This window comes from Thalassophryne amazonica, chromosome 9, assembly GCF_902500255.1.
Source record: "Thalassophryne amazonica chromosome 9, fThaAma1.1, whole genome shotgun sequence".
In the NCBI taxonomy this organism is placed as follows: Eukaryota; Metazoa; Chordata; class Actinopteri; order Batrachoidiformes; family Batrachoididae; genus Thalassophryne; species Thalassophryne amazonica.
Window position 1 is genome coordinate 103,939,698 of NC_047111.1, and position 24,673 is coordinate 103,964,370.

The following is a 24,673-nucleotide window of genomic DNA, read 5'->3' on the forward strand; positions in this document are numbered from 1 at the left end:
GGTCCTAAGATAAGATGGGACCTGATTATTCAAAACCTTATAAGTAAGAAGAAGAATTTTAAATTCTATTCTAGAATTAACAGGAAGCCAATGAAGAGAGGCCAATATAGGTGAGATATGCTCTCTCCTTCTAGTCCCCGTCAGTACTCTAGCTGCAGCATTTTGAATTAACTGAAGGCTTTTTAGGGAACTTTTAGGACAACCTGATAATAATGAATTACAATAGTCCAGCCTAGAGGAAATAAATGCATGAATTAGTTTTTCAGCATCACTCTGAGACAAGACCTTTCTGATTTTAGAGATATTGCGTAAATGCAAAAAAGCAGTCCTACATATTTGTTTAATATGCGCTTTGAATGACATATCCTGATCAAAAATGACTCCAAGATTTCTCACAGTATTACTAGAGGTCAGGGTAATGCCATCCAGAGTAAGGATCTGGTTAGACACCATGTTTCTAAGATTTGTGGGGCCAAGTACAATAACTTCAGTCTTATCTGAGTTTAAAAGCAGGAAATTAGAGGTCATCCATGTCTTTATGTCTGTAAGACAATCCTGCAGTTTAGCTAATTGGTGTGTGTCCTCTGGCTTCATGGATAGATAAAGCTGGGTATCATCTGCGTAACAATGAAAATTTAAGCAATACCGTCTAATAATACTGCCTAAGGGAAGCATATATAAAGTGAATAAAATTGGTCCTAGCACAGAACCTTGTGGAACTCCATAATTAACTTTAGTCTGTGAAGAAGATTCCCCATTTACATGAACAAATTGTAATCTATTAGACAAATATGATTCAAACCACCGCAGCGCAGTGCCTTTAATACCTATGGCATGCTCTAATCTCTGTAATAAAATTTTATGGTCAACAGTATCAAAAGCAGCACTGAGGTCTAACAGAACAAGCACAGAGATGAGTCCACTGTCCAAGGCCATAAGAAGATCATTTGTAACCTTCACTAATGCTGTTTCTGTACTATGATGAATTCTAAAACCTGACTGAAACTCTTCAAATAGACCATTCCTCTGCAGATGATCAGTTAGCTGTTTTACAACTACCCTTTCAAGAATTTTTGAGAGAAAAGGAAGGTTGGAGATTGGCCTATAATTAGCTAAGATAGCTGGGTCAAGTGATGGCTTTTTAAGTAATGGTTTAATTACTGCCACCTTAAAAGCCTGTGGTACATAGCCAACTAACAAAGATAGATTGATCATATTTAAGATCGAAGCATTAAATAATGGTAGGGCTTCCTTGAGCAGCCTGGTAGGAATGGGGTCTAATAAACATGTTGATGGTTTGGATGAAGTAACTAATGAAAATAACTCAGACAGAACAATCGGAGAGAAAGAGTCTAACCAAATACCGGCATCACTGAAAGCAGCCAAAGATAACGATACGTCTTTGGGATGGTTATGAGTAATTTTTTCTCTAATAGTTAAAATTTTGTTAGCAAAGAAAGTCATGAAGTCATTACTAGTTAAAGTTAATGGAATACTCAGCTCAATAGAGCTCTGACTCTTTGTCAGCCTGGCTACAGTGCTGAAAAGAAACCTGGGGTTGTTCTAGGGGGTAGCATGTGAATTCTCTATCTTAACTTGAAAACCGTAAAAATAAATACATGCTGGAAAAAATTTTGTGAATTACACAACTTAGATGTGACTACTGATTTAGGACTGTAGTTTTCAAAGTCAAATGTTTCCGTAAAATAAATGAAGTGATGTTGAAATGTCAATATCTATGTTCAGTCGTGACTCGTGATGAAATATAAAAATTTGGTCTTCAGTTGCTGAGACATTTCCATTCATTCATGGAAATCCTTTGCTTCTACACGCCACTATATCCAGAGTAGAACTGTAATGATTAATGGCCTGATTGTACATTTTATACTATTTTGACACTTGAGTAATCATGTCATTTCTTTAAAATGTCTGATTTCATCTTCTTAATTGTAAATGCTTTTTAGATTATTGTACTCATTTATTTACTTCAATCTGAAATAATTGAATATCTCTGGGATGTGTACAAAATTAGACATTTCAAGGCATTATGTTGCGCTCTGAAAACACTAATAAGACATTTTTCACCGTTTTATGAACCTAACAACTAACTGATTAATTGAAAAAATAATAAATCAATTAATCAATGAAGAACATAAACATCAGATGCAGCCGTAATGCAGAGTAGAGCAAAGTGCAGAAACAGAACAACAATCAAACTGCAGTAATGAAAATCAAGTTCAAATAAAAACAACAACATCAACAAACAAGACATAAACTGCATTTAAACTCTAAATGCAATGACAGAATATGAAAACAACTTTGCAAAAGCTGTCAAGTTGCAGCTATTTTGCTGGCACCTTTAATGCGACTAATTCTTTCTATAAATGAACACATTAACGCACGGTGTGGTTCTTTAAGCAAATAGCAGAGAAGACATTCACGTCACAGCCCTGAAGTTCTTAGACGTTACACGGTGACACCATCCTGGCCTGTCCATTTCTTCGTCTTTCGAGGAAAGCACAAACGTGCAGCCAGACCGTGCTTGGTGGGATTTTCTCCCCTCTGATCTGCTGCTTAAATTCAAATCAAATATTTTGAACCTCTCCCAGCTCAGCTGTTACCTCAAATATAATAAATTCAGGATTTACTTGCAGGCTTCATATTTCTCTGTGTGAAGTGCTGCTAATTTATTAGGATTATCTGCATTCCGCCAGCGATAGGAAGCAAAGGCACAATGAGGTTCAGTCTTGTTAAAGGGCTTTAAATGCAGAATATATAATAAGATGTTGTTAATTTGATTTTACACTTGATCCTTGAATAATAACCACTGTCATCTTACAAATATACAATATTAAATTGTTTTTACTGCAACTAAATAATAATAATAATAATAATAATAAATTGCTGGGGTGGTTAAATAACCTACTTCTTATAAATCAGAAAATGCAATTTTAGAAGAAGTAAAAAGCTGCTGGCAGCTAAGTGTAAAGTGAAGCCCTTTTGGAAGATTTCACTCTTCGTCACGACTAAGGATGTGTCGCTGCTGGCTTTTTCGTTTCCTCCGTGTGCAAAAGGATTACAATCAGAGTAGTGATGCTAAAATAATTAGCTAATGACTAAACTCTTTGTATGACTTCCTCCATGCTGTGGCATTCGATTTTATGGAACTCACAGAATCACATAGACAGTTGAAATGGATTTTCAACGTGCATTTTTGTTATGGGCGCTACAGCAGGAGCAATTAACCGTGTAGAAATAACATCCTGCTGATCAAAATCAACATAAAAGGGCTGAACAATACTAGAAAGTTACAAAAATTACTTTATGTTTCTAGCCCATTTTTCTTATAGTAAAAATACATGCTTATTAGCCTTCAAGGACCATTTACTTTAACTTGTTCTGCTTGTTTTGTTTTTACAAGAATGTTGCTCTTAACAATTTTGTGAGTAGTGGATCATATGATGATTTGATGGGATTATAGCTCAGCAAAACTGTGCCTCTCAAAATAAGAATCTCAAATCTAGCAAAATTGTCTTGTATTAAGCAAAATAAATCTGCCAGTGGGGTAAGAATAATTTACAGATTTATCACGTTATGCGTTACGTCAGAGCTTAACAACCAGATACTGTTGTTGTTTGGGTATTTTGGTTGTTGAGTTTAGCTAGAATGCTTTAAAATCAGAATGTGTAACTGTAAAATTCATCATCACATCCCAGTGCACATGACTGTAACACCAGTAAGCCATGCTGGTTGAAAACTAAAAATTTATTTTGTGAAAGCAGTGTATTTGGTATATTTGTACCATTCAGTACTGAAATAAAACTCTGGAAAAACAAATCAAAACCCAGCAGTCTGTTTGTTGAAAATTTTAATCATGCAACAGTGGCCACTGAGATCCTGTGATTAGTGCTACAGGCTCACTGCTAGACACCAGTATTCAATCACCATGCTGTCAGCCAAGGCCAGGCTATCTTTATTTCTTAATTTTTGTTGTGGATATTTTGCACATAGGTATCAACATGGCCAAAACTAGGAGGTTCACTGGTCCTCACTTGTATCTATCAGAACCCAAAATGTCAGAGTTGAATATACCCTAGTTTTTGCAGAGCTACTGCAGGGAATTAAGTAATGAAAAGTAATCTCAGTCACAAGAAGATCTATGACTGCTTTATCAAACTTTGTCACCTCAGAGGATACAGTCCACATAAAAACAAACTTGAAGACAACAAAATAGTGCTAGACATTTTTCTTTTCGGGCCCTGTCACATCTTGACGATTTAACCAGCGTATGCCGTCAGCCCAGTTTCCACCGAGTGGTCCAGGTCAGTACTGCACAGTATGGTACGGGTTGGCAAGATTAATTCTGGCTTGCTTTGCTTTTCCACTGCCGGCAGAACACATAAATATTGACAAGCACGTCATCGAGCATGCATACACTGTTGCGCGGCCTCTCTTCTCCACACTGAGGCCAAACAGAGTAATTTAACATTTTTTTTAAATTTTATTCTATTTTATTTTGTCTTGGTGGCTCATGGGATTTATTTTCATCACATGCAGAATGCTGAAGAGTTGACTGATGCCTGTGATAAACACTGGCATGAATCAATAAGGCGCTGTGACACTTTCAACTTTTAAAATAGGTTAATTTTCTTGTGGCACAAAGTGCTGGATTCTCTGGTTCAGGCTGAGACACGCACAAAACACAGAGGGACTTCTTTCAAAATGCCATGTTTCTTCAGCCACGACAAAGAATTAAAGAATTTTCAGATGTCGTTTTACAAAATCAAGACACTTTATGTGGATACATTTTCATCAGGCTGTTATGATGAATCTGACTGAAACAAACAGGTAAGATGAAGACTTTATATTTACTCCGTCTGTGAATGGTTTTAATATTTGAAACAGTCTGAACTGTTTGCATGACTGCAGTTTTCAGCCAATCAATGGACAGCAATGGACGTATTTCAACTTATGAGTAACCTACAAGAAACGTGTGTCAACAATCACATAACTTACCGACAACTTAAGGTCCGCATATGTGGGACGTATAAGCCATATGCTGGCATGTGTTGAAAATATTGTGCATGCCCAAAATTTTTCAGCGTACTCGCCATATTATGACGTATATCAGTGTGCTTCAACATGCTCTTAACTTATACAAAACGTAATTATTAGACATATTCCTGTGTATTCCAGCATTTTTAATACAGTCGGCATACGCTGGCCAAATCATCAAGATGTGACAGAGGTGTTAGAATTGTTCAGAATCCCACAATTCTTATTATCATTACAGCCAACCATAACAAAATCTGTAACTTTAAAGGTCATGGTGAAGGTCAAGACCAAGGGTCAATTATGCGTGCTTGTGTCAGGAAGACATGGCACCGTGTGCTTTTGGCTTTGTGTCGATATCATTTACTTTTTCTTTTTGGACATATCCCAGTGTACAGATTAACTAAAAGAGAGTGATTACTAAACAAGCTTTGACTGCTGATTAAAACCGCAAATACGTTTTTTGCTAATTCTACAACTACACAGTATCACTCATTCACATTGCTGTCTTACCACGGTTTTTGTACTTCACGGCCCAACAATGCTTGCCTTTTATGCCCTTCCAGAAACAAAGCTTGGTGATGTTGACAGTACAGAGGATCATTAAATTTGCCTGCTGCTGCTCTTGGAGCATAAATCAGACCAATCCATCTCCCTCCGACCCGCTCCCTGGTGGCTTACTTAGAGCCATGCCAATGCAGCACAGGCTGTGGAATGAGCAAGCATGCACAGGCCGTCCTTCAACTGAGATGACGGTTTAAACAGGCCTCTGTCTCCTCTGGAGAGCAACAAGGATCAAACCGGCTTAGTGGGCATGACCTGTGAGGACCCAGACAGCACCAAAACATGCAACACAACACAATTTTCTTATGGATCACTGCGCTATTGAACACAAGAACACTCTCTGACATTGCATTGCTCACGGGCCCTGAACAGGACCTAGATGCACTCCGCTGAGGATACTGAGCAGACTAAAGCCTTATGAATAATTCTGAACATTCCCTCTCTTTTCCAGGCTGATTTAAGAAAGCGAGACACTCGAAAACAATTAGAGATCATCTGATTGCCAAGAAAAGGAAGCATGTAAATTAAAGGCTGAATTAAGTTTCTTCGTCTGCATGTATGTGAGTGTGCACGAGTAAGGGATGGGCACGTCCACATGGCTGTTCTCTTTTGTAGCTGCACTTTGTTGTGCAAGTGTGTGTGTGTGCTGACCAATGGTGGCACTGCAACTAAATAAACTCCACTTTCCACTCCAATCTGTTAATTATTTTTACAATTAATCACTAAACTGATATGTCAGAAAGGCAGATGAAAACAAATTACTACTTACAAAGTGCCTTCAAATCAGGTAAAAGCACTCTCTGATATAAAAGCACAAAAGCAAATAAATAAAAAAAAAAAATACATCTATAAAAACAAGCAAACAGACAAGAATTTAATAAATAAATTAAATCTGTCAAACACGAATAAAGATGTCAGTAACATTCAACCATCTTCTTTTGGATAATGACCAAATAAACTGAATTTACATTAAACAGAAAATGGAGGGGGAAAGCTAATTATTCCAGTCAAGACTTTGGAATTTTCTTTATGAACTAAGTCTGAGTTTTACAAAAATAAGCTTCTTCCTTTATGAGAATCTCATCCTGTTCTGTTTTTATTCATCAAGTTTATATATATATATATATATTTCTTTCTTTTTTTTTTAGATATGGACACCAGTGTAGAAAACTTGTAGATATTTGGATAATAGATTTGTTTTATACCCTTCTAATTTACACACATTGGACCTGGTGTTGTCGCATGGCTTTTCGGTTGGCCATGTTATTGTTAAGGATGCTGTGTTCTCTGACCACTGCCCTGTCATGTTTGACGTGTTTTTAACTTTTGGAGAGCAGCTGCCAGCTGTGCGTCATAGCCGTGCTATTAAGGCTAGCACAGCGGCTGATTTTAGCTCTCTCTTTACCGCTGCAGCGTGAAGTCTGTTAAACCCGTGTCCATCTATAAACATGAACACGGAGCACCTGATGAACTCTTTTGTTTCCACCTGCTCTGATGTGCTGAACAGCGTAGCTCCTCTTAAAATCATGTGCCCAAAGTCCAGGCAGGAGCCCTGGCTAAATGACACTACACGTGCAGCTCGGCGTGAGTGTCGGAGGGCGGAGCGGAGGTGGAAAAAGAACCACCTGGAGGTTTTTTACCAGTTTCTTAAAGATAGCTGGAGGAACTATCAATGTGTGGTTAAAGCAGAGAAAATAAAATATTTATCTGACTTAATCGCCAACAGTGTTAACAAACCCTGTGTTCTTTTTAAAACTGTGAACTCTATTTTTAATCCTAATCCTTTCACTGCATTGGAAATAACCAATGAAACCTGTGAGAGATTTCTCTCCTTTTTTAATGATAAGGTTGCGGTGATAAGGACCAATATTTCGCCCTCTTCACCTTGTGGTCCAGGGGCTAACGCATGTACGGCAGCATTTAGCCAGTTGGAGCCTGTGCCACTTGCTGTTCTTACTGGGATTGTAAGTAAACTCAAAGCCTCTACTAGTCCTACAGACCCAGTTCCTCCTCGCTTTTTTAAAGAGGTTTGGGGCACCATTGGCACCTTTGTGAGCGAGGTAATAAACAGTAGTCTGGTCTCTGGCACTGTCCCCACCTTTTGTAAAAATGCTGTTGTTGAGCCTCTGATTAAGAAGCCTGGCCTTGATCCTGTGACTTTAGCAAATTATCGGCCCATTTCTAAGCTTCCTTTGGTTTCCAAGATCTTGGAGAAATGCGTGCTTGCTCAATTTCATCTGTTTTTAGATGCACATGGCATTTTAGACCCATTTCAGTCGGGTTACAAAACGTTTCTCAGTACAGAATCTGCACTTCTTAAGGTTTTTAATGATCTGTTTTTAATAGCTGATGCGGGAAGCTCTGCTATTTTAGTGCTTTTATACCTGACTGCTGCTTTTGACACAGTGGACCATGCAACTCTCTTATCTCTTTTGGAAACCTGTGTGGGTGTCAGGGAGATTGCTTTGAAGTGGTTTGAGTCTTACTTGAGTGGGAGGTCCTTCTCTGTGAGGCTGGGGGACTCCTGCTCCTCTTCTGCTCCCCTGCAGTGCGGTGTCCCCCAGGGTTCTATCTTAGGCCCAATTCTTTTTGCTCTGTATCTCCTCCCACTCACGGAGATATTTAGAAAACATGGCATGTCATACCATTTTTATGCTGATGACTGCCAAATTTACATGCCGATTGTCAAGAATAACCACTGCCCCCGACACCCCTTCTCAACTGTCTCGGTGATGTCAAGGCTTGGTTAGCACAGAATTATTTAAAACTTAATGAGGGAAAAACTGAGATAATTCTGTTTGGCAATTCCCGCTTTGACTTGGGACCTCTCCAAAGTTTTGTGCGTCCCAAAGTCACCAGCCTTGGTGTCACCATAGACAGCGATCTTAAATTTGATAAACAGGTCAACACGGTTTTAAAATTGAGTTTTTCTTACCTTCGTCTTTTATCAAAAGTGAAACCTTTTATCCCTTTTAAATTGTTTGAACAAGTCATGCACACTTTTATTTCTTCTCATTTAGACTACTGCAACGCACTTTCCCGACTGCAGTTAGTCTAGAACCGGCCCCTGTTAAAAGTCCGGCTCGACTTTTAACAGGGGCCAGAAAGCGTGAGCATATTACCCCAATTTTGGCTTCTCTGCACTGGCTCCCTGTATGTTTCAGAATTGATTTTAAGATACTTTTGTTTGTTTTTAAAGCTCTGAATGGACTGGCCCCACAGTTCTACACTCCAGCACGAGCTCTGAGGTCCGAGGGCCAGTCCCAGCTCATGATGCCTAGGACGAGACTTAAAACTCGAGGGGACAGAGCCTTCTCCGTGGTCGGTCCCAGACTCTGGAACGCTCTGCCCCTACATGTCCGATCTGCTCCCACTGTGGAGTGTTTTAAGTCCCGTCTTAAGGCCCATTTTTATTCCTTGGCTTTTAACACCGCGTGAGTTGTACGGTCCTTGTGTCTTATTTTATTTTTATTTTATTGAAATTTATTTTTTTATCATGGTTTTATCTATTTATGTATTATTTTATCTTATCTATTTTATTGTTATTATTGCTATTTTCTGTGTCTATGCTTTTGTTGTGCAGCACTTTGGAGACTCGGGTCTGTTTAAATGTGCTTTATAAATAAAGTGGATTGGATTGAATTCTGACATTTTGTAGACTAAAAAGGCCTGAAAAGTTTCACAGGGGAGTTTTCCCTTACCTGTTGCCTACTTACTCACTGAGTGGGGTTGATAAGGGTAGACTTTATCCTTGTGAAGCACCTTGGGGCGACTTATGTTGTGATTTGGTGCTAAATAAATAAACTGAATTGAGAAGACGTAGCGGTAAGCCCCATTCTCACTTTCACGGATATGCATCCTGGAAGGTCACGGTTTGAAACCTCCTCCATACCTTGGAAAAACTGTGATGAACTGGGATATTCCATCTCTGAGCCATGGTCTTGTTTTAAATGTGGCAGAGTATTTCCTTTTCCCAACTCTAACTTTACCCTACTTTGGTCATTCGTTGCATTCTCACAGAGCCCATAATGTTGTCATAAATGCCATGAAATCACCTGGCAGTTTTCCAGAAGCACCAAGGTACTATGGGTGTGCTACGGCTGATTTGGCACACATTATATGCTGCAAGTTGGGCTCATTGCATCCTCAAACCATAACCCTGATCTTCCCACGTCACATTTATAGACTGCGACCTTCCGGGATGCATATCCACGAAAGTGAGAACAGGCCTTTAATCAACTACAAATTAACACATTAAAACAACAATGTGAAGCTGCAGCATTATTTTATTAATTTGTTTTCACTATGAATTCATACATATGATCATGAGATTGTGTCCTTATACACAAATAAATGTCGCATTCAGTTCAAGTACCAAACACAGCAGCAAAGAACAACTCAGCTATCTGGACCAAAAACACTTTTCTGATAAGTGCTGAAATCTCTTTACCTCTTTGCTAAAAGTGCCTTCTCTGCCATGGACACATTCATGTGCATAAAAAGCCTTACGGCCTCAAATTTGAACATGTTGTGAGAAAAAAAATGAAGCATTGGTTACTTTGGCACCATGCAGGGTAAAATTAGTGTAAAAGGAAATGACATTTTTTGCGGCTTAATTTCCTCAATTGCTCGATGGCTATACATAAATACTTGAATTGGTTTGTAACATATGCTCGCCTCGCTCTGTTTACTTCCTTCATTTAGTGTGACCGTGTCACTTTATTTGAGATTATTCCCTGAATAGCAGCAGGAATGCACAACATCACACCTCATCATGTAATTTACCCATATAAAAGGAATGGTAATATGCAAATAGTATCAGCCTCAAATATGCCCGTGGGCTGCTTGTCCAATGACACAAATCATCAATTAAGATCTCAGCAGGGTTTGGGGATAAACGAAATTGGCATTATCCCGATGTGACAATATGTGTAGCTGCATGGGGTGCATGACAACAAAGAACAAACATCAGTAAGGGTGATTGACTGTGCATGGTGCACATTTATTCCAAGCTGAGTGACCCACTCTGAGATGCTGAGGAAGGTACAAATGAGCAGCTTGAAATGCAACAGACTTGGTCTTTAGTTTGAAGCGTGTGCATTAATTTAAACACGTTAGCTCCTCTTGGGATTTTCGTGTCAGTGGTCTGCACTGGACGAATGTGCTTGACCGGAGAGCCAAAGTGGTCTAAAATGGCCAATGTCATTCAGTGATGTCACTTAGTCCCACTGCACAATCTGCGATGGGCCTTTATGTGCTGCACCTTCATTTTACCCTGGAACATGTTGCCATATGCACACAAAGTCATTTACACAACTGCAAATGCAAAAAAAAAAAACAAAAAAAAAAAACTGCAATATCAAGTACTTTTGATCAATTTAAATGCTTTTGCTTGTGGAAGCTCTGAAAAACTGATATATTTATCAGCAAATATTGGAAAATTTGGATATTCACTGATAAATATGTCAGTTTTTCAGTTTTTCCAAAACAATACAAGTCTCAAAAGTATGCCATCAAACCGCAAAGCATTATTAATTTAAAAGCTCATTAAGCTCAACAGGAACGTGACCCCGGTGTTCACGACAAGCCGCTAAATCACATTTTCTGCCCATCAAATGTACCCTGTGTGAAATACTCATTGGGGTAACTGTGGAATAGAGCGGTCATCTGAAATGACATAAAGAAGGCCAGTGTTCAGGCGGCTTCAGCAGCGTTTACTGTAGGCTGAGAGCAAACACTGGACCTCAGTGAGCAGTAAACAAATTTACAATTATATTAATTAAAAATCTGAAATAGAGATTAATCCACACATACTCAAATCCATTTAAAGTATTTAAACTTTTGAAAGAAATGCCCCCTTTTTATGTTTAACATCATTTTCCAGAATAGCGTATATTATTTCAGGATTCAATTTTAATTTTAGTGTGAAGAAAACTGCTGCAAAAACATATGAAGTCTCTGCTAATTTAAAAATTATAAAATCACACACTTGTCAACAAATGTGATCATTTATCTTTTCACTCCAATACTCTTTTGTTGTTGTTGTTGTCAAACTCAAATAAAGAAAACATACCATTGAAGAAGAGATATATGACACAAAAAAAAAGATATTTTTTAAACGACAACGCTTGCAAATTCTTTAAAAAGAACAACAAACACTTTACAGACTATCAAAATAAAAGCCGTTTACGCGGAAACAAAACCAACTTCAACGTGAGGGGAAAATGTGTACGAGCAGTTCAAAGACACCACAACACGGCACTTTTCACACGGAAAAGTCACTCAACGGAAAATAATCACACTGAAATCTGGTGTTAAGAGTGGACAAAGCCAAGAAAAATACAACGTTCGTACGCTACTATAAAAATAAAAATACAAGCTTAGAGTAAACCAATATTATCCCAACACATCTCCTAAATAGACTACAAAACAATTACCGACACATTAAAAAAAAAAAAAAAAATCCAAACGCAGCATCAAGAAAGAAAGAAAATCCACTGGTCTTTGAATCCAGCACAAAAATGCATCTCCTCCGCTTTCTCTCTCTCTCTCTCTCTCTCTCTCTCTCTCTCTCTCTCTCTCTCTCTCTCTCTCTCTCTGAATAATGTCCTGCCTTTTGTGTTGGGGGGGGGGGGGATGGGGGAGAGAGAGGGAGGAGGTGGGGGGGTAAAAGACGCTGGAGTGCTGCAGCCCTGCGCTCGTGCACACTGACATTGAAAATGAATGACAGCTTACCTGCATGCCAATCTTCATCAGACTGACACTGGCCTGACAGCACAGCCTATACTCCTCCACACAGCCGCTGACGTCAGCCATGCCAGGCCCCTCCCACCTCCAGCTCCAGCGTCTCTCCCCGTCTTCCCAATAACTGGGCTGGTGATGCCTTCCAGTGTCCGTGGGAAATATGGCAATCAGAGGTGATGTTCCTCCAAGAGGAGCACAGCGTTACGTGTTTGCCCTCATCCGTCTGAAATCAGGATATCAAATAAATAAATAAATGATGTGGATGGATTTTGTGATCTGACTCAATATGTTTTCTATTATCTTTCTTTAATTTGATTTAACACTGAGATAGATTTTTTTTTTTTAATCTCACATTTTTGCCTTACGACATCACAAAGATTTTACTTCACTTCTGCAGTCCTGCACATCTGTGTTGCAAAAGAAGAGAATGGCAGGTAGTTAAACAAGGCAGAGTTGTATCTCTGGAAAATACTGCACAAAATATCAAACATCAAGAAACACAGATGCATATCAATACACAGAAAAACCAGGAAATAGCTTTCTTTGAATATTAGCCCACTGAAACCTTCATTTTGATTTAAATTAACATGGTTTGAGTCCATGCCTGGCTCTGCGGGGCAGGTCAGACACAGCTCGGGGCATGATGCTGCACATTGCCACATCCACCACTTCCTGGAACTGCCCCGGGTCCTGGATAGCAACCACACAGGCAGACAACCTGTCCGTCCAAACTTCTCAAAGTTCCCACGTGACTTTTTCCCAGTTACTGAGGTCCTCACCAATGTGGCGCCCATGTGCTGGGTCATGCCCACACAAGCCAAGCACACTGCCAAAATGTTACAGCGGACATTGCCTTCTCACAAACATACAGTGAGACAGGAAGCACCTTAAAAACGTGGAACTTGCAAAGGTATCAGAATGACCAAACGTTTGCATCCAGGCAACTCAAGACTCCATAAGCTCTTCTCAAGTATCTCAATCTCAAAAGGCAGAGGACCCAGAGGCATGAGTGTCACTGGTGGGAGGTTGCATTCTAACACACCCACTGCTGTTCCCTGAGTAGGGTGTGAGGAAGTGTTAGAGGAATCCCCACAGTGACATCATGAGGAAACCTCAACAAACAACACAAATATGGCTCCTGCTGGTGATGATCCTTGTGAGGTTGAAAGACTGAAAATATGGATTTCACAGCACAAAAACCTTAGATAGCATAGTAACACTGAGGCCAAATGGAAAATGACATTTTTACTAACATTTGTCTTGTATGAAACATGTATGAACATTTGTCTTGTATTAAATGTAATTCTTAGGGAAAGGTGTAATTATACTCAACAAAAATATAAATGCAACACTTTTGGTTTTGCTCCCATTTTGTATGAGATGAACTCAAAGATCTAAAACTTTTTCCACATACACAATATCACCATTTCCCTCAAATATTGTTCACAAACCAGTCTAAATCTGTGATAGTGAGCACTTCTCCTTTCCTGAGATAATCCATCCCACCTCACAGGTGTGCCATATCAAGATGCTGATTAGACACCATGATTAGTGCACAGGTGTGCCTTAGACTGCCCACAATAAAAGGCCACTCTGAAAGGTGCAGTTTTATCACACAGCACAATGCCACAGATGTCGCAAGATTTGAGGGAGCGTGCAATTGGCATGCTGACAGCAGGAATGTCAACCAGAGCTGTTGCTCGTGTATTGAATGTTCATGTCTGTACCATAAGCCGTCTCCAAAGGCGTTTCAGAGAATTTAGCAGTACATCCAACCAGCCTCATAACCGTAGACCACGTGTAACCACACCAGCCCAGGACCTCCACATCCAGCATGTTCACCTCCAAGATCGTCTGAGACCAGCCACTCGGACAGCTGCTGAAACAATCGGTTTGCATAACCAAAGAATTTCTGCACAAACTGTCAGAAACCGTCTCAGGGAAGCTCATCTGCATGCTCATCGTCCTCATCGGGGTCTCGACCTGACTCCAGTTCGTCGTCGTAACTGACTTGAGTGGGCAAATGCTCACATTCGCTGGCGTTTGGCACGTTGGAGAGGTGTTCTCTTCAACTTTATGCGAAGGAGATGTGTTGCACTGCATGAGGCAAATGGTGGTCACACCGGATACTGACTGGTATCCCCCCCAATAAAACAAAACTGCACCTTTCAGAGTGGCCTTTTATTGTGGGCAGTCTAAGGCACACCTGTGCACTAATCATGGTGTCTAATCAGCATCTTGATATGGCACACCTGTGAGGTGGGATGGATTGTCTCAGCAAAGGAGAAGTGCTCACTATCACAGATTTAGACTGGTTTGTGAACAATATTTGAGGGAAATGATGATATTGTGTATGTGGAAAAAGTTTTAGATCTTTGAGTTCATCTCATACAAAATGGGAGCAAAACCAAAAGTGTTGCGTTTATATTTTTGTTGAGTGTATATGTGCTTTGTCTTTCACAAAGATGCAATCAGATAGATAGATAGAGTGCTCACAGCGCTTCACTTTTTCCATGTTTTAGTATGTTACAGCGTGTGGAGTAAATATTTTTTTGCCATCAAAATGCTACTCACAGAACCCCATAAGGAAAACATGATTTTTTTTAATTCAAATTAAAAAACTTTGTTGATACACCTTTGGCATCAATTACAACCTCAAGCCTTTTTGAATATGATGCCACAAGCTTGATGCAACTATCTTTGAGCAGTTTTGACCATTCTTCTTTGCAGCACCTCTCAAGCTCCATCAGGTTGGATGGGGAGTGTTGGTGTAATGCCATTTTCAGATCTCTCCAGAGATGTTCAGTCGGATTCAGGTCTAGGCTCTGGCTGGACCACTCAAGGACATTCACAGAGTTGCCCTGAAGCCACTCCTTTGATATCTTGACTATACGCTTAGGGACATTGTCCTGCTGAAAGATGAACCATCGCCTAATTCTTTTCAGTTCCTACTCCTGAAAAACATCCCCGCAGCATGATGCTACCACCACCATGCTTCACTGTAGAGATGGTGCATGCATTTGGCTTCCTCCAAATATGACACTTGGCAGCATCCTGGTGGATCTGAACTTCTTCCATTTATGGATGATGGAGGCCACTGTGCTCATTGGGACCTTCAAAGCAGCAGAAATGTTTCTGTACACTTATATTTGCTCAGAGTGGATATACTCGTGTGTATATATATATATATACATATATATACACACACACACATATAGATCTGTATGGGAAAATATCAGATTGAGGTGTTGACAGTACGGACAGAGCATAGCGCGGTCTGTAGAAAACACCAAGGTCTAATATTCCCATACAGACCGAGCAAGCGAGGGTAATTGTTTGTTTAATGGCTATTTTATATATATATATATAGTATAAAGTTATATATTATATATAATATAAAATGAATCCTGCTAACAGTAATCCTTCAAAGCCTATATAAAGCGAATCTTGATCCAGAATCGGGATCCGGATCACCTCCAAAATTTAATGGGTTCTTCTATAGCCAAATATTTATCTGTGGTGAAAATTTCATCAAAATCCGTTTGGTAGTTTTGACGTAATGCTCCTAACAGACTGACAGACAGACAAACAAATAAATAAATGCCAATGATTTTATTACGTCCTTGACGGACGTAATAAAGCCCTCTGCAAAAGCTCATGTTGCTTGCACTTATGTCACACTGTGGAAAGCCAGCAATTGCGCAATGTAAATGCAAAATTGTATTTTGGTTGAGGTTTAAAATTGCCACAATGTCATTCTGTTGACTCCCAGCAATGCTGCTACAATGCTGATGATGACCAAATGTACCCAATGTTCATGTTGTTCTTTCAACATGTGAGTAATATTGGAGTGAAACAGACTCAATATTTTCCAGTAAAATCCCAGCAAAGAGCAAACAGTTCCTTCCATTGATTGGATAAATGTTGGATACAAGAATAACAACATTGCATAAGCGTTGTAATACAATGTATTAGAACGTTTATGAACAACAGTGGTTAGGGCACTTGGTTTCAGTGCGGAAGGTTCCCGGTTCAAAACCCACCCCTGCCAGTTTCTCTCTATAATGTGAAGTTGCATCAGGATAGGAAGACTGTAGTGTGCTACATCAACTTCAGGCATACCATCTTGAGATCAGTCCTGCAGTCTGTAGCCATCAATCCTGCAATCCTATGAAACGTTTTCCGCACCTCAGAGAAAGAGAAAAACAGCAGAGTCAGTCGGCCGGAAAAACTATACCTAAGGTATAATTCATCAGCATTCAATCAACAGAAAAGCTGAGAAAATACGAAGGTGATCGGCAGTCAACAGCCCTAAGCTTCACGAACAGACCCCGAATTTAGATGAAATTTAGGCAGAGAGCTGTTCTGTTCCTAATAAAATGAATTTACACATTTGACAATTTTACATTTGACAAATACCCAGTCAGTAGACTTGTGGATAGTTTAAACTCAGTGCTCAAAACTACACAAGACATGATTGCGCCACCTGAGTTAAAACCGCGCTCCCCCAAATCACAATCACCTTGGTTCAATGATTACCTGCGTGGGTGCTATATAAGGGGTGCTATATACAGGGAGAAAAGCAGGGGGCCTAAGATGGACCCCTGTGGAATCCCATATTTCATGTCACCAAGGTTAGAGGTGGTGTTGTTGTACAAGACACAATGACAATGACTGGTTAGGTATGATGTCAACCATGCAAGGACATTCCCAGTAATCCCAAAATGATTCTCCAGCATATGGAGTAGAATATGATGATCCACCATATCAAACGTAGCACTAAGATGTAACAGCACCAGAGCTGTAGTGGTGTCTGAATCCATTGCAATCAGAATATCATGTACCACTTAACTGAAAGCTGTCTCTGTGGAGTGATATGTGGCTCAAAGAGATTATTCTCAGCAAAGTTGGTCCCCAAGCTGCTGTGAAACCACTTTTTCCAGAACTTTAGAACAAAATGATAGATTTCATATTGGCCTATAATTTCTCAATACACTAGGATCAACATTAGATTTCTTAAGTAATGGTTTAATCACTGCAGATTTGAAACATTTAGGAACAGATCCAGAGGTTCGTGATAGATTAATAATTTCCAGTACAATAGACCCAAGAGTAGGCCACAAGTCCTAAACGGTTGTGTTGGTATAGGGTCGAACAAGCAGGTTGTGCTTTTAGCCAACGTTACAAGTTTCATCAGCACAACCAGTGAGATACTATCAAATTTGGTAAATCTAGGTAAGTGATGGCACTCATCTTGATAACAGGGTGTCGTGGCTGGATTAAGGCATGCTGGGATATACAGTATTTAACCTAATGTCATCTGTTTTCTTCTTGAAGTAATCAAGAAAATTTGGGGTTGTAAAAGGAGAGCAGCTTACAGGTGGTTGTCCATGAATAAGTGTTGCCACCATATTGAACAGGAACTTTGAATTATGCGCGTTTTTGTTGATCAAATCAGAGTAGCCAGTAGTGCATGCTTATAGTCTAGAATTGCATTGCGTCATGTGAGATGGAATACTTCTAGTTTTGAACTATATCATTTTCATTCTAGACATCTAGCTTAATGCTTGAGGCTATGTAGGTAATCTTTGAACCAAGGTGATTGTGTTTGGGGGGAGCATGGTTTTTTATATAGGTGGAACAATCATGTTGAGTGTAGTTTTGAGCGCTGCTTTTAAGCTGTCCACAAGACTCTACTGAATGGTCATGTTCCGAAAGTGACACTAAGATATCAGGCAGTCTGGCTCCAAGTTCAATTATAATTGAAGAGTTGATGTGTTGCCACAATGATAAATAAGGTTCTTGTTCCAGTAAACACGGTAATGAGATTGCAAACTTAATAAATGAGTGATCTGGGACCACTGATGCAAGAGGCATGATGCCAATATTTGAGACAACGATACCACGAACAAGGACCAAATCCAAGGTATTTCCACTAATGTGTGTCAAACCCTGAATGCATTGCTGAAATCCTATATGAATGTTGAAGTCACCAACAATCAGAATGTTATCTGTACGGGTTGTGAAATTAGAGATAAACTCATCAAATTCATTCATAATATAGGACCAGGGGCCTATATACAGTGACAAAATAACATGACTGATTTTTATTCTTCTGACCTTGGCTATACATAGTATCCTGGGCAGAGCGGAGACTCAGATGTTCAAACGAATTCTATTTTAGACCCCCGACAGTTCATACAACAGCTTGGGACTCCGGCAAGGACAGTCGCATTCCTCCCCTCTCCTCTCCTCCTTTCTGTTCTCTATCTTTGCTCTGACCTTCAAAGTCCCAGCTTCACCAGACTGTGAATTCTTCAAATTAAGATTTGGATTAACCACCATTTTTTTTTACAAGTAAATAAGGGCTGGGGGACCTTGCATGCCCTGATGGAATCTACCCAGCGGGCTATGCTCTCGACGCCTGAGAGAATGGAGTGTGACATGCTGGCTCCACTCTCTGTGGAAGACATTGAGGATTTATTTCTATTCGCTTTTATGGTGGGAGGTTTGGTGCTGATTGGTTTGTGCGCTGCCCTGACCCACAGCAATATTAGCAAGATGGCTGCTTCCAGAATCTCATCCCCTTATCTGTCCATCATGATTAATGAGTTGGGCAATACTGTGTAATCTCAGAATGCATGAACTCTTGAACTCAAACGCAAAATGGATACCATCTCAGAGCAAATCGCTCCATTGCAAAGGAATGTGCTGCTGAGGACCGGAGAATATTCTTTATAAATTTGGACTCTGGACAGTCAGAAGTGCAGTAAATGGAATTCTGTATCTCTCTGCCTAACATCAACATGGCAGCCTTATCAGCTCCTGAAGGCCAAATACCCTGCTCTTCCCCCAGAAGGATGGGTTTATAGGCTAAACCCAGATTTATAAATTAGAGTCACACCCCCACGTTACTTTGTATCACAAGGGACATGACTACATGTGTATGCCGGTGGGCAGGCTTCACTTAAGGGGAGGACAGCAGTAGGTTTAAGTCAGGTTTCACATAAACCAATCATATCTAAAACTTTGCCGCACAAGAGAACCTGCACTTCCAGAGCTTCCTACAGGAATTCACAGCAAAGCAGGATGGCCCTGCCACATCCATCCCCATCAGCGAGGATCTCCAAGAAGCTGCACAGGCCAAGGCGGTGCTTTCCACATGCCCTACCCAGTGATCTCCCACTCTCCAACCATATGTCAAGTTGGCCACTTATGATGAGGAGGGCGATGGGGCTGAAGAGGTCTACCAAACCCAGCAACAGCAATGTCCACCCACGCCGATCACTTACATTGTGACAGTTCTGGACATGTAGCCTGCAACTGACCGGGGCAACACAGGGCTCTTTATTTTAAACGTTGTAACACTGGATAACTGGTAATTGCTGCTGAGCCTGTTTCCAAGTCTGAGAATTGCATAAATCTAAGTAATCAGACAAAACCTGGTTAGCTTTCCTTTTCTTTTTGTAAAATAAGCCTCACCTTTTATGTATACTGCTTTTACCCTCTTGATATTTCTTATTGTCTGTGCTTACATTGGTTTTAACATTCAGCACACTTATTTCAGTACTCAAGTGCTGAAAAGGTGTCGTACAGGGCGTGTGGACTGCATGTGTGACATTTAAAGGCAACATGTCTTCTTCCAGTAAGCAGGCAGACTCTTTAATTAGAAAACACACACACACACACACACACACACACACACACACACACACACACACACACACACACACACACACACACACACACACACACACACACACACACACACACACACACACACACACACACACACACACACACACACATCTCCCAAACATGGATCTGGCCAGCCCCCTGTCGGTCTGCATTAATAATTACATGCTTCAACGAGACAGGCCCCAAAGGATTCTCAAACCAAATGTTGCAAGTTGTAAAAGGCCTGAATTATTTTTCATCTATATAAGTAGCATCCATTTCAAAAGAAGAAATGTTTTACATCCACAACATAAGCAAAACTTTCAAACAGACCTTAAAGACTAAAGGAATGCAAAGTGTTACACACAGAATGGCAGAGTAGAGAGGAGGACATACCTGTTCTGTCCACAAACAAACAAACAAACAAACTGAAGTGACTGAATAATATCTGCCCTCCTCCAGATAATAAGAAACTCATTAATAACAGATATTTCTGTTTTAATGTCTTTAACTATGCAAACACACATACACAAAAGTACATTTCTTTACAAGTAATAAGACAAAATGTTCTCAAAATGTTTCTAGCACCATAATCACCTGCTGATGATTTTGCACTATCAACTATGTCTGCTGTCACCTTTTACGCTTCACTACATGCACAACTGTTTAATTTATCCTGTGCAATAATTTTACCATATCGATACGATACATACTTATACCCAATATATTCCATTTTCAGATATTCTGTTCACATCCGTATTTATGCACCCACCAGGAAACATTGCAATATAATTTAGTCGCCTTTGTTTAATGTAAACATTTTTCTTTTTCTTTACTACTGTATGGCGCTTGCTGTTGCAACAAGTGATTTTCCCTACTGTGGGATCAATAAAGTTTATTTTAACTTATCTTAAGACATTGAAAGGTTTTAGGAATATAGGTTGCAGGTTTTGTTTTCCAAAATTTCAGTGAGCTACTGTATGTTGATAATAAAATAATGTCAATTTACTATGAAACTTCAAATTAAACTAAAAAATGAGACCAAAGTTGAGATGTCTGATGTAACATAAGCATTTATTCTGTCAGTCTGGTCCATAGTATCTGGCCGTGACAAGCTGTCTCCCTTTTTCCCCCTCTTTTCTTTGTAATTTTACCTTTTTACACCACCTCCAGCACCATACTGGAGTTGTAATCAAACTATGAAGATGTGCTTTTAGTTTACTTTCAGCTTTTTTTCATGGGATTTCACAAAAATGTCATGTTTTAAGTTTAATCTGTATAACCAGTGATGCAACAAATAAAAGTTGCACTGCACAGGTTCTCCAATCACAGCCACAGAAAGCTCCTTCAGAGGCAGTAACTCTTGGTGGCTTCCCTCACGTGTTTCCTTGTACAGTCAGTATATTTGAGAATTGCCTGTTAAAAAAATACTGGCTAAACGTGATTACACATCAATCTCGACTGATTTCAGCTTCGTTGTGGTGATATACAGAGGTAAAAATATAAAACAGTGTCACTGTCCAACTAATTACGGACTGTAAGCAACAGCATTATGATTTAGGGAATTTAATTTCTTGCTCAAGTGTTGAACGGTCAGCCGAGTTTTTGGTCATTCAGTAATATTTCATTTAATTGGCTCCCAGTGACATCGTGTAACCAATCAAATTGCCGTTTGCTGTTACTAGGAAGCATAAGCCGCGGTGAACGCCTCATTGGTTACACCGGGATGTTGTGTAACAGCTTAACAACATCCCTGACTCGTTTTGCTTCATTTTTTATTAAATAAATTGCATTTTCTTTAAATGCTTGTATCGTTAAGAACGCAGACGTTAGCGTGGCAGCTGTTGCTACAATGACAGCTAACGAGCTAGCTTACCCACTTAGCGACTTCCTGACAATTAGTTTTTTTTCATGAGCTCTGGGCTGTGGAGAAAATCGCTGCTTGATAAGAATGTCAGCTACCGTGTTGGGCGTCGGAACGGGAGTTTTCATCATCGGAGTGGTGTGGATTTTGGCTGCGGTGTTTGGAATGATGCTGCTGAGAGCAGCTGGACCCACACAGTGAGTTACACTTCACATCTTAAGTACAACCCCTGGCAAAAATTATGGAATCACCGGCCTCGGAGGATGTTCATTCAGTTGTTTAATTTTGTAGGATCACAGACATGACACAAAAGTCATTTTAAATGGCAACTTTCTGGCTTTAAGAAACACTAAGAAATCAGGAAAAAAATTGTGGCAGTCAGTAACGGTTACTTTTTTAGACATGTCCAGCTCTCCACAATTTCACTGATACTTACTGGACTGGTAAGCATTGAAAGCCGAGATAGACAAAAAAAAAAAAAAAAGTCAAATCAGCATTATCAACACGCATGCCCAGTGACCATGTCAAATATTCTGGACAAAGTTCACTGTTACCCACTTTAATAAACAAAGACACCTCGAGTGCATGATCCATTTATGTCTTGCTCTTAAAGAGAGCAAACAAAACAGCAGATTTGTCCAGAACATGAGTGCAAACAAGGCATCGCACATTGAATTTGTGATCCGCCATACGTCTTACACACTTTTCCAATGGAATCGCAAAATAGCGAAGGACATGCTGAGAAGACTAAATGTTATTTTTGCTTTTATCTGAAATATCCAAATATACCCAGCGAAATATTTGATAATGTAAAGTCTGTATGGTTTGATGTTTATATACAGATCTGATGACTATAATGTCACAGCGTGAAGTAAAGTGCACTGGCTACCATTTTATACTCAACAAAAATATAAACGCAACACTTTTGGTTTTGCTCCCATTTTGTATGAGATGAACTCAAAGATCTAAAACTTTTTCCACATACACAATATCACCATTTCCCTCAAATATTGTTCACAAACCAGTCTAAATCTGTGATAGTGAGCACTTCTCCTTTGCTGAGATAATCCATCCCACCTCACAGGTGTGCCATATCAAGATGCTGATTAGACACCATGATTAGTGCACAGGTGTGCGTTAGACTGCCCACAATAAAAGGCCACTCTGAAAGGTGCAGTTTTATCACACAGCACAATGCCACAGATGTCGCAAGATTTGAGGGAGCGTGCAATTGGCATGCTGACAGCAGGAATGTCAACCAGAGCTGTTGCTCGTGTATTGAATGTTCATTTCTCTACCATAAGCCGTCTCCAAAGGCGTTTCAGAGAATTTGGCAGTACATCCAACCAGTCTCACAAGCGCAGACCATGTGTAACCACACCAGCCCAGGACCTCCACATCCAGCATGTTCACCTCCAAGATCATCTGAGACCAGCCACTCGGACAGCTGCTGAAACAATTGATTTGCATAACCAAAGAATTTCTGCACAAACTGTCAGAAACCGTCTCAGGGAAGCTCATCTGCATGCTCGTCGTCCTCATCGGGGTCTCGACCTGACTCCAGTTCATCATCGTAACCGACTTGAGTGGGCAAATGCTCACATTCGCTGGCGTTTGGCACGTTGGAGAGGTGTTCTCTTCACGGATGATGCAAAGGAGATGTGTTGCACTGCATGAGGCAAATGGTGGTCACACCAGATACTGACTGGTATCCCCCCCCATGAAACAAAACTGCACTTTTCAGAGTGGCCTTTTATTGTGGACAGTCTAAGGCACACCTGTGCACTAATCATGGTGTCTAATCAGCATCTTGATATGAGGTGGGATGGATTATCTCAGCAAAGGAGAAGTGCTCACTATCACAGATTTAGACTGGTTTGTGAACAATATTTGAGGGAAATGGTGATATTGTGTATGTGGAAAAAGTTTTAGATCTTTGAGTTCATCTCATACAAAATGGGAGCAAAACCAAAAGTGTTGCGTTTATATTTTTGTTGAGTATGTATGTACAACCCCTGGCAAAAATTATGGAATCACCGGCCTCGGATGATGTTCATTCTGTTGTTTAATTTTGTAGAAAAAAAGCAGATCACAGACATGACACAAAACTAAAGTCATTTCAAATGGCAACTTTCTGGCTTTAAGAAACACTATAAGAAATCAAGAAAAAAAGATTGTGGCAGTCAGTAACGGTTAATTTTTTAGACCAAGCAGAGGAAAAAAATATGGACTCACTCAATTCTGAGGAATAAATTATGGAATCACCCTGTAAATTTCCATCCCCAAAACTAACACCTGCATCAAATCACATCTGCTCGTTGACGTTGACCCTATGTCATGACATTGACCCTATGTGTCTTTTTGCAAGGAATGTTTTCACAGTTTTTGCTTTATGGCAAGATGCATTATCATCTTGAAAAATGATTTCATCATCCCCAAACATCAGAAAAGTGTCCAAAATATCAACGTAAACTTGTGCATTTATTGATGATGTAATGACAGCCATCTCCCCAGTGCCTTTACCTGACATGCAGCCCCATATCATCAGTGACTGTGGAAATTTACATGTTCTCTTCAGGCAGTCATCTTTATAAATCTCATTGGAACGGCACCAAATAAAAGTTCCAACATCATCACCTTGCCCAATGCAGATTCGAGATTCATCACTGAATATGACTTTCATCCAGTCATCCACAGTCCACGATTGCTTTTCCTTAGCCCATTGTAACCTTGTTTTTTTTTATTTAGGTGTTAATGATGGCTTTCGTTTAG

General features: G+C 39.9%; 2 protein-coding genes across 3 annotated transcripts in view; one reads left to right on the forward strand and one right to left on the reverse strand.

The window, feature by feature from the left end:
• Positions 1-12,449, reverse strand: part of pknox2 (pbx/knotted 1 homeobox 2) — a 321,900-nt gene extending 309,451 nt beyond the window's left edge. Inside the window, exon 1 of one of the 2 annotated variants that reach the window (XM_034178877.1) lies at positions 12,352-12,449. The gene's annotated coding sequence lies outside the window, so the exon portion shown is untranslated. The remainder of the gene's footprint in view (positions 1-12,351) is intronic. The other variant, XM_034178876.1, reaches the window with a different exon arrangement.
• Positions 12,450-21,745: 9,296 nt separating this feature from the next.
• Positions 21,746-24,673, forward strand: part of tmem218 (transmembrane protein 218) — a 31,098-nt gene continuing 28,170 nt past the window's right edge. Inside the window, exon 1 of the mRNA XM_034178883.1 lies at positions 21,746-22,098. Within this exon, the coding sequence (XP_034034774.1) occupies positions 21,989-22,098 (110 nt within the window). The 5' untranslated portion in view covers positions 21,746-21,988. The remainder of the gene's footprint in view (positions 22,099-24,673) is intronic.